The sequence below is a fragment of the Megalops cyprinoides genome, chromosome 3 (assembly GCF_013368585.1).
Source record: "Megalops cyprinoides isolate fMegCyp1 chromosome 3, fMegCyp1.pri, whole genome shotgun sequence".
Taxonomy (NCBI): Eukaryota; Metazoa; Chordata; class Actinopteri; order Elopiformes; family Megalopidae; genus Megalops; species Megalops cyprinoides.
The window spans coordinates 16,480,625-16,497,796 of NC_050585.1; the positions used below are offsets into that span (position 1 = coordinate 16,480,625).

At 46.9% G+C, this 17,172-nt stretch overlaps 2 protein-coding genes across 4 annotated transcripts in view; one reads left to right on the forward strand and one right to left on the reverse strand.

Annotated features, from left to right (window-relative positions):
- LOC118775200 (B-cell CLL/lymphoma 9-like protein) overlaps positions 1-5,987 on the forward strand; it is a 36,930-nt gene extending 30,943 nt beyond the window's left edge. For all 3 annotated transcript variants that reach the window (XM_036524974.1, XM_036524976.1, XM_036524975.1), the window contains exons 6-8: positions 6-2,460; positions 2,895-3,149; positions 4,740-5,987. In XM_036524974.1, the coding sequence (XP_036380867.1) occupies positions 6-2,460; positions 2,895-3,149; positions 4,740-5,986 (3,957 nt within the window). In that variant the 3' untranslated portion in view covers position 5,987. The remainder of the gene's footprint in view (positions 1-5; positions 2,461-2,894; positions 3,150-4,739) is intronic.
- Positions 5,988-7,472: 1,485 nt separating this feature from the next.
- LOC118773951 (C-X-C chemokine receptor type 5-like) lies at positions 7,473-14,029 on the reverse strand. The gene is made up of 2 exons (XM_036523003.1): positions 13,961-14,029; positions 7,473-8,654 (listed from the first exon to the last, which is right to left on the reverse strand). Exons 1-2 carry the CDS (start codon positions 13,988-13,990, stop codon positions 7,593-7,595), a joined length of 1,092 nt encoding a protein of 363 aa, XP_036378896.1. The 5' UTR covers positions 13,991-14,029; the 3' UTR covers positions 7,473-7,592.
- Between the last annotated feature and the right edge of the window lie 3,143 nt (positions 14,030-17,172).

Sequence of the window (17,172 nt, forward strand, 5' to 3'; positions counted from 1 at the left end):
CTCAGTGTGCCCTGGCTGGGAAGCTCCCTGGTCTGTCAGAGCAGCTGAGTGCCAGGAGCACCCCTCCAACTGGCACACCCAAATCTCAGAGTGGCACTCCCCGGCCAGCATCTGTGGGAGGGGGCGTGGGGGGACATTTGCACCCGGGCGGGACCCCGTCTTCTACGGGGCACCCTGAGGATGAGCCCCAGCAGGCTAGGCCGGGAGGGTCCTCCAACAGCAGCGGCGGGTTGGGACCCCATCTGTCCGGGGCCGGAGGCTTGGCGGGAGGAGGGCGGCCCGGAGGTGAGGACGGGCCAGGTGTGCTGCCCCAAGCGGGGGCTGGCGTCTCCCCTTCCCTCAGCCCGGGGGCGGTGCCCACACATCTGCTGGGTGAGCAGGGGCAGCAGGAGGGGCCGGGACCTGGGCACCCGGACGGTCTGTCCAAGGAGCAGCTGGCGCACAGAGAGCGCTCGCTGCAGACTCTGCGGGACATCGAGAGGCTACTGCTGCGCAGCGGGGGCGGCGGGGGGCCGGGGGACCCGGGAGGGCCAGCCAGCGCCAACCCCAACGCCAGCGCCAACGGCAACAACAACAGCAACGGCAGTGTGCCCGGTGGCGGTGGTGGCCTCGAGAGTGGTGGTGGGCGGGGCTGTCACCCGGGCAACTGCAGCAGCAATAACGGCAGCCTGCCCCCCGGCGCCCTGGCTCCTCCGGGGCCGCTGAAGAAGTACGAGGAGCCGCTGCAGTCCATCATTTCTCAGACTCATAGCCTGGGCGGGCCGGGCCTGGACGACCCCCAGATGGGGCCCCACCATGGCCTGCCACCCCTCCACAACCCCTCCCACCCGCACCACCACCTCTCCTCGCCCTCCGGCATGGACATGGGGCCCTTGCTGGGGCCCGACGGGCTGACCCCCGAGCAGATGGCCTGGAGGAAGCTGCAGGAGGAGTACTACCAGGAGAAGCGGCGGCAGCAGGAGATGCACTCCCACCACCACAGGATGGTGCCTGAGATGGGCATGGGAGGGGGGCCGCCCCTCATGATGCGGGGGCCTCCGCCGCCCTATCACAGCAAACCGGGCGAGCCGCAGTGGCCACCTGGGCCCATGATGGGCGGGAACGGGCGCTTGATGGACATGCACCAGGAGGGACCCAGGGGCCCGCGGTTCCTTGGGCAGATGCAGAGAGGGCATCCTGGCGGCGGTGGAGCAGGTGGCTACCCCATCAACCCAGGAGGCGGGATGCCCATGGAGGCCATGGGACACCAGAGGCCTCCCAGACCAGGGATGGGCTGGCAGGACGACATGCCCCCCAACATGGGAGGAGGGGGGCCGTTTCAAGGGTGCTACCCCCCCGGCGGACCTCCCCAGCACCTGCAGGGTGACCCCGAACGCCTCCTGCCCCCTCAGACACGGGAGGAGATATTCCGCATGCTGGAGAAGCGGCAGCTCCAGGGGCTGCACAGGCTGGAGATGGAACGGCTGGCCAAGCAGCAGCAGGGTGGCCCCAGGTTAATGGACAACCCTGGGGGGGTGGGCGGCTTTCCCAATTCTGGGATGGGCGGGGGCCCCCCGTCGCGGGGCGACCCCATGGACTTCCCCGGCTCCCGGGGGATGATGGGCTCTCCTATTGGTGCGGCCGGTGGACCGGGGGGGCCCCCAGCTAGGGACATGGTGGACAGTGTGAACATGAACCTGAACCTGCCAATGAATGCCCAGCAGCAGCAGCACATGATGCTGGGGCAGAAGCCAGGAGGAGGGCCGGGCGACGGGGTAGGGGAGCTGCTGAGCCCTGAGGAGATCTCTCGAGTCAGGGCAGCGCAGAATGGTGGCAGCCGGGGGATGCTTGGCAATAAAAATATGATCCCAGGAGGAGGGGGCCCTCTTCCCTTCCCCAATCAGGGCTCGTACCCAGGCGGTCACGCAGGAGACGAGTACCTCCCTACGGAGCCCGGTCCGGACATGTTCGGTGCAGAGCAGCAGGGACCCTCTCCGATGGGCGGGACCCCCAGGCTCAGCCACATGCCCATGAACTCCGGGCCAAGGGGCGCAGACCTTGGCTCACGTTGTTCCTCTGACCTGTCCATCAACATGAACCCCATGGGGTCCCCAGGTCTTCCGCCCCCCCACCCGCTCAAGTCTCCGACCCTCAGCCAGGCGCCATCCCCACTCATGCCCTCCCCCTCTGCCCCGAGCCTCAAATCCCCGCAGATCCCCCCAACAGGCCCCCCGCCTCCCCTCCCCCCCGCCACCACAGGCGCTGGAACCCCATCCTCCTCCATCAAGTCTCCCCAAGTGATGGGTCCTTCCTCTCTGGGGTTGCACTCTCCCTCTGGTTCTCCTGGAAGGCTCAAATCCCCGGCTATGCCCACTGCTTCCCCTGGCTGGACGGCATCTCCGAAAACCACCCTGCCGAGTCCAGGTGGGCCGGGCGGTGTCAAGGGAGTCGGTAATGGGGGAAGCAGCTCTACTGATACAGGTAGGACCTTAGTATAGTGGAAACCCTCAGATGTGATAATATTTACCTGCGCTGTTGCCATGATGAAAAATTGTACACCTAATATAATTTGGCTTCAGACTTAAGGTGATTAAGTATTTGCAGTATACAGGGATATTGTCCCATTGAGCAAGGTATGTTGTGTTCCTTGTGTGAATGAGAAAATCTTGCTTCTGTATAAGTACTTCTTTATAAGTACATGTTTGTGTGTTTGTATGTATAACATTATAGGACCTTTAAATCACTTTGGATGAATATGTCAACCAAATGAATGAATAATAATTTTTAGACCTCAGGGAAAAACTCTTTCTGTTTGTGTGATTAGTGCTTGAAGTCTTTAGACTGTCATAGTTTGTAACAGTAATGATTTTTTTTCTTTCTTTTTCACTCTTGTGTTCTGTTTTACCTAATTACAGGCCCCTCACTGCCACCTCGCAGTACCAACTCAACTCCCATCAGCCAGCCTGGCTCCATGAATCCCGGCATGCCGTTCACCTCATCTCCAGATGCTCCTCCTTCCCAGAATCCTCTGTCTCTTATCATGTCCCAGATGTCTAAGTATGCCATGCCCAGCTCCACTCCGCTGTACCATGATGCGATTAAGACCATCGCCACCTCTGATGACGAGATGCTGCCGGATCGTCCTTTAATGCCCGGAGTCAACATGGCAGGTCCAGTATGCGCATTTCACAGTATCTTCATATCATCATTTAAATACAGGGAACCTCTAAAATACAAAATAATTACAAAATACATTTGTACAGTATTTTAGGTCAGGATGAAAATTTTTAGTAATATTAAGTAATCTTAAAACCCCTCATCCCACTAAGAAGAGCCCACAACCATTAAAACAATATTAAAATGTTAAAATAATAACAATATTAACAAAAAATAATTATACTATTTTTCATACTTATTAAAGGTAACACACTGTAAAAGTGTAATTACCAAGCTATACTTCATTGATGCATGTATATTTTTAGATAATTAATGTGTACAGGATGTTGATTAAAAATGTTTGAATTCAGAGAGGAGATTGGGCATTGGTGATGAGGTCTGATGGGTGATTGGGCCTGAGCAAAATCCAGAAAGGAACCAATGTGTTGTGACACACAGAGTCCTAGATGGTGGTCTATCAGTGATGGACTGTTGAACTGTGATGTCTGGACAGGTTAGAAATTGCTGGCTTTGAACACCAAAGAGCAAGCAGCAATGTGCGTACTTAGTCCAGCCTTCCACATACTTGTTGCATCAAGGATTACTTTTGCCAATAAACATGCCATATGTATTCCTTCTTGTGTTTTTGCTCATTATTTCCACAAGACATTCGGCAAGTTCAGTCTATTCCTTGTCTACGAATGACCTGAAATATCAATGCAATAGTCAGTCTCAGTCATGTCATGGTAAAAAACCACGTCTGGTCATTTATTCCTCTTTTAGTCAGTATAGATATAAGTACTTATAACGTATACAATTAGACATTAATTGCTCATTTTAAAGGTATTCATTGTATTTTATTGAGTAATGTGTTTTCTCTATTTGAGCTGTATATAGCCCTTATTTGCATACATACTTCAATCAGGGATGTCAGAAGCGGAGTTTCACGCATGGCTGACTGCTCACATATGTTTCAGTTTGAGTCGAGAAACCACATTTCGACTCGCTGAGGCGCTGGCAGTTTACGGGAGTGTCCCAACGACTGGAGCCAAATGCTCTTGAACCTTCACATACAGTGATTGCTGTGTGGGTAGCATGAGCTCACTTACTGGCAAATTTTATTCCACACCACCTCCCTTACTCCCACTGCAGTGGTGTTAGCTGTGGGATACTGTCAGGAAATGGAGGTTGCCATGCCACCTGCAGCACTTAGATCAAGTGGGGGTCTTGCTTCTTGAAAGGTGTTTGCACAGAAACATGCCCAGATAGTGGAGCATGATGATCTCGCCTGAGGCTCTTCTTTCCTGACCGCTTATTTCATAGATAGATATTAGTCAGCTAGACCATTTTTTTCCTTTCTTTTGAAATACCGTTTTGCATGTAGCACAAAGCTGTCAAAACTCATAGTCTGCTCAATCTGCTCTCAAGAACTGTGAGACTAGGCGTAGTGAGGTATTTGCAGCTGTGTAGTTTAAATAATGTATGCTTATCTTTAGCAGCTTTTTCCCTTGGAGAATTCTCTCTCACTCGATCTCTATCTCTATGTCTATCTCTCACTCTCTGTCACTCATGTTAATTTCAATTTCTCTTCTTGAATCCATCAGGAAACAATGGAAACCATCAGTCCTCCCAAATGCTCCTCACACCTCAAAACTCCATGGGCCCTCACAGTGGGTCACAGAGCCCCATGGGGATGGTCCTCCATGGCCAGCCACAGCTATCCCACGATCCCTCTGGACCCATGTTGCATTCCCCGAACCCCATGGGCATGCCCGGCATGAACTCGGCAATGATGGGAGTCGGAGGCCCACCGGATGGAATGGGACCCTGCAACATCTCCCCGATGCTTCCTCAAAACCAGATGGGCGCCTTCCCCCGAATGCAGCCGCCCCCCCACGGACCGCTGCACTCCCCCAGCCCCGGGATGCCCCAGCAGTTCCACCCGCCCCCGGACGACGTCATTCCCCATCACCAGCTGCACCTTCTCGCCAAGGGCCTGCCCCACCAGCGCTCCTCGCACCCTCCAGACTCCTTCCCCCCCATGCCCATGGGCGACGGGCCGGACCTGAGCGAGGTGATCCGACCCACGCCCACGGGCATCCCGGAGTTCGACCTGTCCCGGATCATCCCCTCTGACAAGCCCAGCAGCACCCTGCAGTACTTCCCCAAGAGCGAGGCCCAGCAGAACCCTCACCAGGGGCAGCCGCCCCCGCCGCCATCCCACCAGCCCCCCCCTCCCCACCTCCTCAAGCAGCACCCCTCCTCGGGCCCGCCCAACAGCAATGCCCCCTCCTCCAACCCGCACATCGCCAACCTGCAGAACATGATGGCGGAGCAGCAGCTGCCCCCTCCCCAGCACCCCTCGCACATGGACATGCGCTCCGGCCTGGGCATGCCGCAGGGGCCGCTGAGGGGCCAGGTGGGAGCGGGGAGGATGGGCCCCATGTGCCACCCGGGGCACATGATGGGCAGGACAGGCATGGTGCCCCACAGTTCCCTGCAGCAGCAGCAGCAGCAGCACCTCCATCAGCAGCAGCAGGCCATGATGGCCAACAGCCTGCTGCACCACCCCTCGCACCCGCACCCCGCCATGATGTCGCCTCAGCAGCACCCGCAGAACCTGATGACCCAGCAGGGCCTGATGATGATGCAGGCCAAGCAGCGCGGCATGCCTGTCCACGGGGACCCCTATGGCCAGCAGGGGCCCCTCATGTCCCCTCAGGGGCCCATGATGGGGCCCCCGCACCCGCAATCAGGCATGATGGGACCCCAGGCCTTCAGACAGCGGGGCATGGCTCTAGACGGTCCCTTGCGTTATGGGCCTGGGAGCATGGCCAACATGCCCTTCTGAACCAGCCTCCTGACTGTGTAAAAACCTTATTTCCTCTGGGTTCATTTTAAGTATGTCATTTTGTTATATTATTATTGCAATCTTTATCATTATTGCTATTGTTGAAAATTGTTTTCATTTTTGGAGTAAAACAACAAAAAAGCGATTCAAAAAAATTCTGATCGCTTTTAAAATATTGATGAGCAGTGGTGAAAAATAGTGTACCAACAATAAATGGAATCTTATTGAAGCCATTTCTTTTTTATATATGTAAGATATGTACATTTCACACATCGGTGCTGTTTGTGGTAAGGAGTACAGAGACCTAAATTTAGACCTATTTTTCATTTTATTTGGATCATTTTTTCCCTCTGGCTACCAAACTGTTGTGCAAGGGGTTACATAGGTGCTGTAAATAAGATAAGCAATTTGTGATTGTTTGCAACTGTTCTGTACAACTGTGTTTTAATAGAAGCTTAAAATGAAGAAAGCCTCTGTCAAAATACTGTGGGAGTGTTTTTGAGGGAATGGAAAGAATAAGTGTGAGAAAGGATGGGGACTGGGTGGGGGCGGGGGTAGGGGGGAGGGGTGGCTGTGATGGGATAGGGAAGCTTAAGTTTAACACATGTGTAAATGTTTTAAATCATGTTACAGCCAATAGGCCTGTTACATCATATACACGTGGCTGAAAGGTGACGTGTTCTGCCTTGTTCTCAGCTATGTAAGTCTTACATGCGATGATGAGTGGAAAGGATGATTCAGAGTGATTCAGTTGAGTGTAAATTTTACTAAATAGTGTCCAGTCAGCACACACTGTTCAGTTTTGGAATCACAATGGTGAGTGCAGCTATCCAAATGAAGACTTGAATAGAGACATCCTGAGATGAAACAAAAAACTTTATTTTGTTGCGTTACAAGCAAAAGTCAATCAGTGAATATTGGGCATAATGGCTATATATACATCTCCATTCATTTCCCTATATAGTATAAACAAAAGAGAGTTGAGAGATATAAAGCGTAATTGTGAGACATTTTAAAAGCACATGCCATTATGGGTATATATTTACTGCTGTTGTTGGAAGAAGCTATGAGAAGAACAACAGTTGAAAAACCTCTGACTGGAATATGATGGGGGCTAATGCATTCAACAGACATGGAAATTTTATACTGTACATTTCAATTTTTGGGTGTTTTCACAATTGAATTAGTCTCTGAAGTAAAATGTCATAACCGTTGCAGCGGGTAAACCACGATGCCGCTGTCACGCTAAGTCTGTCAACAACAAAGTCTTTATGAGTTGCGTCAAGGTTTTATCATACTTACAGTAGGCGCATCAGTCAGGAAGATGAATATTCTGCATGATCTCTGGTAGATACCTTAGATAAGACAATATTCGGCAGTAGAACACTCCTACAGTTAGGGCCTCAATAGTAATGGTAATACTGCCACAGACGGCTCAAGCCAAGCATGAACATGAACATGAAGCCATTCGACCAGAAGACACGGATGACAGTGGTTTCAGGTAGAATCACTGGGTGCTCAGCTCTCGTCCGCCCTTCATCCACTTCCTGTTGTCTGCTAGCCTGTGGTTGTTTGAGGCACAGGTGGCACGGGGTCTCGTTTTTGCTCAGATGAGGCTGCTGTTGGTGGTGCCTGCCCCCTCCGAAAAGGAAGCGTTGCTGGCTCTCTCCCCCCTCATGGCACGCAGGCATGGGGTCCATCGGCACCCCCAGTGCCCCAGCAGCCGCAGGAGGTCCTGGCGGAACCGCACCCCGACGAAGGCGTAGAGCAGCGGGTTGATGCAGCAGTGCGAGTAGCCAATGCTCTCCGTCACCACTGTCGCCCTCTCCAGCTGGGCCAAGCTCTCGCAGCTCAGGGAGATGATGTCCAAGTCGACCAGGGTGTTCACCAGCAGGGCCAGGTTGTAGGGCAGCCAGGAGAGGCAGAAGACCACGGTGATGAGCATGGCCAGTCGGATGGCGCCCTGCTTGTCGCGGCTCCTTGTTGTGCGGCACAGGGTGAACACCACCGCCGAGTAGCAGTAGGTCATGAGGGCCAGCGGCAGGAAGAAGCACAGGTGGGTGATGAAGCGCCTGGCCAGGTTCCAGTTGTTGCTGTGGAGGCCGTGGCTGAAGAAGTAGCAGTACGTCACGGTGGTGTTGGCGATGTGTTCGGTGTCCACGGACATGAACACAGCGTTGGGTGCGGACAGGCACAGGCTGAGGAGCCACATGGAGGCGCAGGTGAAGTGCACGCCCCTCGGCCGCCGGGCCCGCATGCTCTCCACGGCTCGCACGATGGCCAGGTAGCGGTCGAAGCTGATGAAGGCCAGTAGGAGGCTCCCGCACAGGAAGTTGAGGAAGCTCAGCAGGCCCACCGCTTTGCACATGAAGCTCCCGAACACCCAGCCAACCATGCTCTGGCTCAGTGTGAATGGGAAGGTGAAGAGCAGGAGAAGGTCAGCCAGCGCCAGGTGCAGCAGGTAGATCTCAGTGACGCGCAGGCTTCCCAGGCGCCTCAGTAGTACAGCCATCAGCAGCCCGTTGCCCAGGAGACCTACCAAGAGTACCACCCCATACACCACAGGCTGGAACATTTTGTGGAACAGCTGCAAGTCCTTATTGCATTCGGAGATTTGGGGGCCCTCTGTCATATTGTCATAATCAGAAGATCCCTCTACATATGGAAACTGCACAAAAGACAAGAGTAAGTGGAGTCTCAGTTTTTGGTTATTTGGTGCCCTGCTAGTTGAACAAAAGGTAATGGACACACAAGATAAGTAGCCTGGTTAAAACCTGTCTAGACATTGTTACTAGCATGGCCGTAAAGTATACCCCTGCAGCCCCCGCAAGGCGGGGGGGGGGGGGGGGGGGGGGCCCGCAGTCCAAACAGGCCGCGCCCCCGACTTTCAACAACTATTATGATAAGAATTTTTTTTTAAAAATATTATTTTAAAATAGTTACAATTACAATTATATAGGGTGTAGACTGCGTTAGTCAGCGAGCGAGCAAGTTTTGAACCGGGGTTCTCACTGCTCACTGCCAACCCCTTTTGGCCAGCGTCGTTGCCAGTTGAGCTAAAGGCAAACTGCCCCTAGCCTGTCGGCAACAACGCTAGTTTACCAGGTCTCAGGGAGTGACGTAACCGCTGCCCGCTCGGCTACCTGCTACCGACTACCCCACAGGCTTTTAAGCGGGGCTCACACAAGCTACTCACATCAGCTCTGCCACACTCACCCCCCTGCTCTGTGCTGCAGGAAAGGGGCCCACTCAGGGTTAGCTGCGGGGGGGACTCACGTGTTTGCGTTACGGTGCTGGTTACTAGGTTATGTCTTAGAGATGTGAATATGAACCCATTAACACCTGACACATGGGCAGCAAAAGGGGAAGCACAATTTGTGTTTTTGAATTGCTCATATGAAAGTTGCCTTCTTTGAACAGTCATGACCAGAAGACAGGTAAATAGTACTTTCTCCCAATATTTTGGATGTGGAAACAGTGTGTAGAGGAATCACAAAATATAAGAACTGTTTTCAGTTCAGCTGTCTCCAGAATTTGTATGCATGCATTTTTGATGCATGTTGTGTCAATATGTTACACAGTTCAGTGGATTTCATAATTAATTTTGCACTTCACTAAAATGTTTTTTTTTTCAGTATTCACCAGTTTGATTCAGTCACTGAGTTTGAATGTTAGGTGTCAAGGAGGGACCTGCCTCGTCTAATCTGGAAAATCCTGCTGACCAGTACTATACAATAAACATGGTAACAACCAAAACATTCAAGACACTTCAGTATCAAGGTTTTTTGTAAACATGCTCTCACAAACATGCTAGTTAGCCAATACCAATTTAGTTATCTACCTTTTTGGAATTGTTAGCAACGAAATTATAACTGCAATGTTTAGCTAATATAGTCAGCTAGTATTTGATTTACAGTCGGAAGCTCTTTGTTCAATTAAACTTCCCATCTTCACAATAAATATAAACTCACTTGAATTTCCATAGGCAAAACATAACAGAACATAGGTGCCTTTTCAAAGCATGTTTGAACACACTCTATGTTTGTCTTTCTTAAAGCAACAGTACCCCCATTCTGGGTGGTGCTTAGGCCTTAACACCCACCCAGAAAAATAATAACAATATAATATTAATCAACATTTAAGCATGTCAAAGTATGCACTAGCACCCATTTTCTCTTTCAAAGTAGACATCCAGTTTGTCAGTGTGATCTTGTTCATTCATGGACAGGCTGCCCATAGAATTCATAGCAATGCAGGAAAACTGATGCGAGTGATAACAGGAAGCCAGTGAAGTGAGGTGTGGAGGGGTGCGATGACTACATTTAGGGAGGTTGTAGACAAGTTGTGCAGCTGCATTCTGGAACAGTTGCAGGGTTTGATGGCACAGACAAGAAAACAAGTAAAGACGTAATTACACTAGTCCAGGCAAGACAGGGCCAGGGCCTATGCTAGAAGCTGTGTGGAATACACAGTGAAATAGGCTGCATCCTTTGGATGTTGCACAAAAAGAAACTGCATGCCCAACTCACTGCTGCAACTTGAGAGGAGAAGGACAGTTGGCTATCAAGCATTACCCCAAGGGTTTTGACACTAGCAGTACTGCTAGTGAAATAGCTTGTAGAGTCTACGCTGAGGGAGAGGTCTTGAAACGGGGAGGACCTGGAGGGGATGTAAAGCATCTCAGTCTTAGCCAGGTTAAGCTTTAGGCAGTGGTCCACCATCCACTGTGAAATGTGTTTCAGGCAAGCTGAGATGTGTGCAGATTAATCTGTGAGATGGCACAAAAGACAGGAAAAGTTGAGTGTCATCAGCATAGAAGTGGTATGGGAGGAGATGACAGAGCCAAGAGATTGCATGTAAAGAGAGAAGAGGATGGGGCCAAGCACAGGTTGAGGGACACCCATAGGCAGGCTGTAGGCTCTAGATAACCCACTGTTCCAGGACACCTGAAAAAGCATCCATCTAGGATTGAAGCTGAAGAAAAGCAGTGTTTTTGATCCCCAACATAGTCAGGATAGACAGAAGGTGGATGTAGTCCACTGTATCAAAGGTTGCAGAAAGGTCCAGAAGAATTAAGATTGTGGAGTGGAGGATGCTGTGGCAGGCTGAAGAGTTTCAGTGGTGGAGAAGAGATGTGGAATGACCAGCCCTGAAGCCAGACTTTTGAGACTTTTTTCCTTCAGCAGGGGTGTAACTCGCACCTCCTTGAAAGCTGCAGGCACACAGCCTGTAGAGGTCGACAAATTCATCAAAGCAGATATGAGTGGTAAAAGGCCGTGAATGATGGTCTACAGGAGAGGTGAGGGAATGGGATCCAGAGCACAGGTGGTAGGTCATTGTGATGTCAGGAGTTGAGCGACATCAACATCTGAAAGTGGAGAGAATTTTGAGAGAGGTGGGGAGAAGATGGGAGGGAGGAAAAAGGGGAAGAGGAGAGAGATAAGGGCTGTAGTGACTGGAGGGAGTTTCGATTGTCTAATCTTCCGGTTAAAGTAATCTGCAAAGTCATCTGGTGAAAGGTCAGAGGGGGGTGCGGAGGTAAAAGAAGGTAGAAAACAGCCTACGTGGATTAGAAAGTGGGTTTTGATTCATAAAAGGAAGCCTTCATAAAACAGAAGTCACACTTGAAGAGAACACAGAGAGGAGTGCTTGATAGTCCAGTCGATCGGCAGAGGAGCTGGATTTTCTCCACTTCTATTCTGACACATGAAGCCTGGCCCTGTTCTCACGGAGTTAATCTGTTAGCCATGGACAAAGTAGAGTGGGTCGTGCAGGCCTGGAAAAAAGAGGACAGAGAGAATCAAGGGAAGATAACAGAGGAGAGAATGCTGAACAGAATCAGTATAAAGTTTGGAGAAAGTATCAAAGGGCGGGAGAGAAGCGAGAACTGCAGAAGAGAAAGCTGAAGGTGAGAGGTTGTGTATGCTATGGTGACAAATGACAGCTCCACCTCAGATCAGTCTTGAGGCCCAGTGAAGAAAATATCTGCATCTGCGTAGTGGTTGAGTTGACATTGCTCCGTGCTGCACAGTGACTCATAACTCTCAGCCAATAGTAACCTTAAATGGTAAAATTGCAGAAAGGTCTAAAAAGCCATAAATTGTTTATTCTTATTGGGCAATTTGTGACAGTATTTTCGACAGCTGTGTGAAAAGTATTCGTTTGGTAAATTCTACTTTGGTTCACTGGTTTGAGTGCCACATTGGTCTTTGTAGTGATTTTATTCAATTTCAAACTACATATTTAAATAAATTAGCAACATGATGTAAAGTCATGAATCCTTGTGCTACTATCTAACTTAGTGGAATACTTCTTCCACTGAGCAGATATACATGAATGCTTGCAGCTGCATTTATCTTTTGTTTTATTGTATATGTTTTCCTTTTTCTGTAAAGTCCCTGCATTAATATAAAGACACACAATTTTGTTTGTTTTTCAACTTGAGCTACAAGTGATTGACTTCCTGTGGTTTGAAAGAGAGAGATGGAAAATGGACGCTGATGATGCGCTTGTGTACTGCCTGACTCATTCTACTCCCACTCGCATAAGGTGTGAAACACGGCATGCAAAACCGCAGCAGCAAATCCAGGTGATAACACCACCATCAGAACTCTGCCCCTCTGCCCACAATGCAGGTTCACATCACATTTCCATCACAGGAGATATGAAATTGATACTTTACCTGGCTAATATGTAATTGTAAGTTGATGAATTGGGAAAAGTGTAAAAATAACCATAATAATTTTGTTCAAGTAGAAAACATACAATCATCATTTTCTCTGGTTTAGTGGAGACCACAGCTGGTTCAACTGTTAGTTTCTGTGACTGGTAACCTTTGAAATAGTGTATGCACTCTTCATTTACCCTCTTGTCACTGTATAGAGAGTACACCATAAGCATAATATGGTGCGAGTGGTGGCAATTGCACCATTTATGGCAATGGTGTAAAATGCAAAAGCAATTGTGGTGTCTCAGATTAAATAAAAGTTTATGGTTTGAATTTCGACACTAGTATCAGAGGACCCTAATAAAGACATATGTTCCTACTGTGATATTAAGTGGGGAGGACCTACCACTTACTAATATAAATTAAAGCAGTGATGCCTGAAATTACAAAAAAATATATATAAATACAAGTTAGAGGACATCATGGAACATAAAAAAGGTATGAGTGTCTATCAGTCAGTATATAAATGGAACAAAGATGACGGGAAAGTAAAAATCACTCTACTGTATAAATCACAGATGTGGCAACATCCACTTCACACAACGCCTACAACTTCCACTCAGTACAAAATGCCAATAAAATGCATAGAGACAAACAGAAACGGCTGTAAAAAGCCAGAGTATAATCACTGATTGTACTGTATTCTGAATAGCAATAAATTTAATGCTTGAAACTGTCAGAATATACTTATAGCCTCCACTATTTGCCTCTTCAAGTCATCTGTTATCAATGGGGATGTGGCAAAAGCATACATCCTATTAAACATATCCTGTAGTAATGCATTAATATTAACGCACAAAAGACAACGTGCCGGGACATGTATCAAACTCTTATGCAATCCAAACATCCTTTGAGGCCAGTGACATTTCCTTGGATTGATATTATTAACAGCACCGAGTAGCTGAATGCACACGATTAACAATACAATTGACAAGAGAATACAATATGTTGGCCACTATTAGAGTCTTCTACATTAATAATTAATAACACCAATATTTGACAAAAATGCATAAGTAAAACAACTACAGTGAATGCGTACGACAGGCTATTAAAGACGTTAAAGTTATTTAGTTAAAAGAGGTATGTTACTTTTCCTACAAAAAGCGAAGTGAAAAAGTAGTTTGTCCAGTTGCTTTTATTTACAATTATTGTAATTTGTCCTTGCACAAGACATGACGCACACAGACTTGTGTTACCATGTTTGTCATTACAGAGCATATGGCTGTATGCATGCTTCTTTCACTCACCTCCAGAATGATACTCTCCGTTATTGCCATGGTGTGATGACAGAAGATAAGCAGTGCTGTGTAGGTTGTGGGTTTAGTGCTGACTGATGTTTTAGTCAGGCAGGTCTCAAAGATAAATGAAGAAGGGGAACGCCTTTTCTAGATGGCGGTGCGTCCAGTCGTGTATGAAAAGTGAGGAAACTTCGATAGGATATTGTCACATAATTGATTGCATTTGATGTAGTTGCAGAGTTATTAGTTTTTCTATGCTAGTTGAAGGTTATAATTATAGATGTTGGAAGACAATTCGTGATGTTAGGCTAGAGAAAACATTGGGTGACCACGAATAAGCTGAAGTCCGCTGTGCTGTCTGATGCCGCCGCAAAGGAAAAAGAGAAAACAATGATAAAAGAAACGCAATCCTACACATGCCAGGCTTACAAAACGAGGAAGATATATGTAACTCAGTCCCAAATACACCAATGAAAAAACCCAAGAAAGTGCGGAAAGAGCGCCAGCCCTGACTATGGCACAGCAATGAAAGCGAGAATGTGAGTAGCCTACCGAGCCTTCACTAATCGAGCTGCAAGACAACATCATACGTGTAATCACAGCTAAGATTAACGAACGAGCAGACCAGACTGATGAAGCTGTGAAACACCATGGAAATTGAGGGCTTAAAGGAATCGATGGAGTACTGTCACCAAGAGGTGGTAGATCTAAAAAGGAGAATGTGGCCATAAAGTCTAAACATGATCACTTACAGAAGAAAGTGTACGAGAGTTTAACGAGGCTGACAGTACAGTCGAAGATAATCTACGTGTGTATGGAATCACTGAATATAAGGGTGAAGATATAAAAGCAAAAATAAAAGAGACTTGCCGAGCAACGTTAAAATGTGGCAAAGGTGAGATGGTCACAACTGCCGTAGATGTAGTTCACAGATTGAGAAAACCCAAAACAGGTCTGAATCAGACCCCACGGCCAGTGATTGTCATGTTCACGTCCCGGTCAGCGAGAGATGTAGTATGGAGAGGATCCAAAAAGAATTCATTCTTTAAAATAATCGCATTCAAATGAAGGAAGATCTGACAACTGCAGACAGGGAAATGCGCAGTCGTCTGTAGACCTTTGTGTAGCAGGCAAGAAAGACAGAGACAGCTGCTTTTGGTTTTATTTTTGCACTTAAGAAAAACTGGCAAAATGATTGCAATAAACAGGTTCACGCATTCGATTTTGATAGGTCAGCTCGTGGCAAAAGGTAATTGAAATGTGCAGCTAATATGGACGGTAATGTGACGTGTCCTATGTTTTCTAAAGTTTAAAGTAGAATAAGCAAGTTAATTTTTGTTGTTTATGCCCATTTCCTTTTTCTGTTAATGCCAGAGGTATAAGGGATCAAGTAACAAGATTTTGTCAAAAAAGGTGCCGATTTTTATTTCATTCAAGAAACTCATGCGAATGAAACAGATGCAGCGTTCTGGACAAGTCAGCGGGGGGGATGATGCATTTTTTTTTTTTTTTTTGGCTAGTAACAGTTCAACCGGGGTCGCTATTTTAAAAGGTAAGTTCAAAGGACAGGTACTCAGTAAAAAAGTTGATATACAAGGAAGATGTTTAATTTTGCATATCAGTATTGATGATTCTGAATTTATTATAGTGAATGTTGATGCCACCAGTAACAAACTGAAAAATATTACAATATTTTCAGCAATTAAAAATCTCTCAAAAGTTATATGGGGTGGCGACTTCAACACAGGTATGGATAATTCAATAAATAGATGGCCTCCTAAAGATAGCGAAACGTGAATTAAAAATATATATGTGCAAGAAAAGGATTAATAGATGTATGGGGACACAAACACCCTGAACACAATGAATTATCCAATAAATTAGATTTAAACTATGATGAATTGAATACATTGTCTACCTTACAGCTTCAATTAGATAAAATGTATGAGGACAGAACAAAAGGGGCCTTCATAAGATCAAGATGCAGATGGTTGGAAAAAGGTGGAAAAAATACAAAACATTTTAAAGAGGAATCAAGAGCTTTCATCATTGCGTAAACTTACAAAGAGCAGTTCTATTTGTGAAAATGATGAAGAAATTGCTCAGTATGTCGCTCAGTTTTATAAATCCCTATATACTTCAGTTCCAAATCATGATGGAGAGATAGATTTATTTTTTGAGTAAAATGGCTTAAACAAAACAGACAAAGATTTTTAAACCTTATGCGATAAAGATATTAATGCTGGTGAAATAGGGGAAGGTATTATGTCCCTGAAAGATAATACATTTCCTGGCAATGATGGCTTAACTAGTGAATTTTAGAAAGTATTTAGTGCACAAGTGATTCCTGTTATGATGGCAATGTTCAGTGAATCCCTAAGTAATGAAGAATTACCTGCATATCTCAAACAGGGACTTATTACACCTATTCCCAAAACAAATAAGGCTAAAATGTACATAGAAAACTGGAGACCAATTACTCTTTTAAGGGAAATGATGACCTCACTGATCACACCAGGATATCCTTCCCCTTCTTCATTTCTCTATTTTTTCAGGTTTTATTTAAAGAACTTTATTTACAACAATATACAAAACATGAACATGAACAAAGCCAGAGACTATACTTAATCATTACATAAGATTATAGCTAAAATAAGTCCTTTGTGCTTTCTTGTTTTTTAAACCTTTCATCGCTGTGCCATGATCAGGGCCGACGCTATAGGGGTGCACCCCCAGTTGTCTCCTTATATCCCTACTACATAGGATTTATTACGTTTTTTTAAGATATGATGTTTTGTGCCCCCGTGGATTGCAAGTGCATCCCTCTGTATGTGCTCCGGATGCCAAAAATACTTTGGCATATGTACATTGATAAGAGGTGGATAATTGTTTCTTTCTCTAATCTACAAAAATCACACCATCCTAAATCTTTCTAAGACTTTTGCAACTGGGTATATACAGTGTAAAATTTTAAATGTGACTTCTTTTATTTGATTATTTACACAGTATTTATCACAAAGTTTCCAAGCTTCACTCCAATTTAAATTCCCAAAAATAGTAAGACCAATATAATTGTTATACTTTTACTTCACCTGATAGAACTGTTCTAATCATACATTTGTGTACATTTGTACAATTGTACATTCACTTGTACATTTGTGTTTTAGAATGTCAGTTTCCCCAATAAAAACACTATCATCAACAACCACAACATTAATGTT